This window comes from Athene cunicularia (assembly GCF_003259725.1).
Source record: "Athene cunicularia isolate RWA chromosome 2 unlocalized genomic scaffold, athCun1 chr2_part1, whole genome shotgun sequence".
Taxonomy (NCBI): Eukaryota; Metazoa; Chordata; class Aves; order Strigiformes; family Strigidae; genus Athene; species Athene cunicularia.
Genome location: NW_020799095.1, coordinates 92,203,121 through 92,205,341, shown reverse-complemented (window position 1 = coordinate 92,205,341; position 2,221 = coordinate 92,203,121). Strand labels below are relative to the sequence as shown.

At 42.0% G+C, this 2,221-nt stretch overlaps 1 protein-coding gene across 1 annotated transcript in view; it reads right to left on the bottom strand.

Moving 5' to 3' along the window:
• Nucleotides 1–329: 329 nt before the first annotated feature.
• Nucleotides 330–2,221, bottom strand: part of CBLN2 (cerebellin 2 precursor) — a 2,114-nt gene continuing 222 nt past the window's right edge. The window contains 3 exon segments of the mRNA XM_026841419.1: nucleotides 330–1,046; nucleotides 1,346–1,469; nucleotides 1,471–1,474. Coding sequence (XP_026697220.1) covers nucleotides 849–1,046; nucleotides 1,346–1,469; nucleotides 1,471–1,474 — 326 coding nt within the window. The 3' untranslated portion in view covers nucleotides 330–848.

Genomic DNA, 2,221 nt, shown 5'->3' with positions numbered 1-2,221 from the left:
CTCTCTTTCTCTCTCTTTCTCTCTCTCTAAATAGGTCTATAAAGATCAGCTGGAAAGTGCAGACAGAATTGTTCACTGGTTAGCTTTACTTAGAGCTACAGGGTATATATGTGCTTTGTTTTGTCTTATTGATCAATCTAGCTTACATTTTTATCACACACAAACAAAAATCAGGAAAAAGAAAAAGTCGATGAAAAACACGAACAACACAAAACAAATAAGGTTCCATTCGTGCAAATTTTGCTTCACTGGATAAAGCACTTCTTGATACAGTAATGTCCAGAATCCCCCTCCCCCAGAAAAATACAGGACTGAGACTGAAGCCATTCTTTTTTTTTTTTCTTTTTTCCTTAAGGCTATACAACACAAAGAAATAAAGCATGGAAAGAACACCTTATTGGGCTGAACACTTCATTCTTCTAGCTCTGGAGCGAGCCTTTGACAAAGCAATTGTGTGGTCCGAGTTATTTGTCTCACTGGGACAACAACAAGAGAAAGAAAAAGAGGAAAAAATTAAAGAGAGGAAAAAAAATAAAAAAGAATAAGAAAGTCAATGATCCCAACAATAAAATCCGAAATTGACTTTACAATCACAGGTACAAATTGCTCAGGTCGATAATTTCATTTCTCCTAAAGATCACTGTCGTCTAAAACTAATTAGAGGTGCAGGTTCCCGAGGAATTGTCAATATTCAAAGCAAATGTTGGAGTTTAGAAGGTTATCATTCTTCTACTGTGACAGTCTGACGGGGTGACTGGAAATATTGTCATGTGCTGCCAAGTTCAGGGTGTCATCAATGATTGAATCCTTGCTCCGGCTCATGGATCTGTCTCCTATTTGGCCTTCTTTTATAGTGGAAAGACTAAGAAGCCGGAAAAGGTTGAATATTTCCACCCTCCCATGAGGTTACCCCTTTCCAGTTTGAGATGCACTTTGTCTTCTCTTTCCATGTGGAGCAAGACCCCATTGCTGGCTGCTTCTCTGGTGACGTCCTGATCCCCTGCAAAAGCTGAAATCACTGGGTAGCCGTTTTGCATTAAACTTACCTAAAAAGTGCAAAGAGAGAGAATCTGAGTTTTCTCAAAACTCTCAATGACTTTTTTTTTTTTTGCCCTGGGCACATCACTAAACTTTTGTGCAGGTTAGAAACAGGGTTGAATTAAGCTAAGGCAATGCATGATTTCTGTCATGCATGCAGACCCCTTTAGCTAAAATAAACTACAGTTTCGTTCTCCTTTTGCTGGTTTTGTAAATGCACCTTAGTGTCTAGAAATGAGCATTGGAGGGGGGGGGCGGGGGGGAAGAAAAAAAGGAAAGACAGCATCTTCTTTAGATCACAACCCACCTGGATGGTTTGTCTGTTATAGACCTTGACCACGTGGAAACTGAAACTATATATCCCTTTTCTTGGTGCTACAAATATACTGGAAGCAAGATCAAAATGGTTGCCAATATTAACTAATACCTGGAAAGTAAACAAACAAACAAAACAAAACAAAACAAAAAGGAGAGAGAGAGAGAGAAATCAGACCCCACTTTAGAAAAGCGTCACTTGAAAATGTGACATGAACTCCATGACCGACATAAAGCCTAGTCGAAATGGCATTTGCAGCACAATTAAAAGTGCACTTCAGGGGAAAAGAGCCAAGTTACAGAGGCATTTAAAAAGCATCACAGTTCATAAAAAGATTTAGTTACGCAAAAATGATCTCCAAAGACTAATAGATGAAGTGCAAACGTCCACACTGCACCGTCAATAAAGCAAAGGTGGCAGAAGCGGGGTGGAGGGAAGGAAAGGAGGGAAGGGAAAAAAGCGAAGAAAAAAAAAAGCCCAAACCACGAAACTCCTCAACTCATAATGCAAATGTATGGGGTTTAGTTAGCGCTACTGAAATCAGACCTGCCCTGGAGTTTAATAGGGTATAGAACTAAAATCGTACTGCAGAGAGGGGCGAAGGAGGAGAGACGATGCTCAGCAACAGCAACATCTGCCAGGTGATGCCTCTCTGTCCCTCTGGAGGGCTGTGCTGCCTGGCCCGCACCCTGCCCAGGCGGCTGGGGTGGGCCCGCTCCTCCTGCACGACCACAATCTTAATTTGTCCTGTATTTCAATGTATTTTGAAACAGAGAAAAAAAAGAGAAAGAGTTCAGCCCCCCGGGCTGATGTGCAAAGCCTCACTCGGTAGCGGCGGCCGCATCCTGGCCCCGCAGAGGCTGGCAG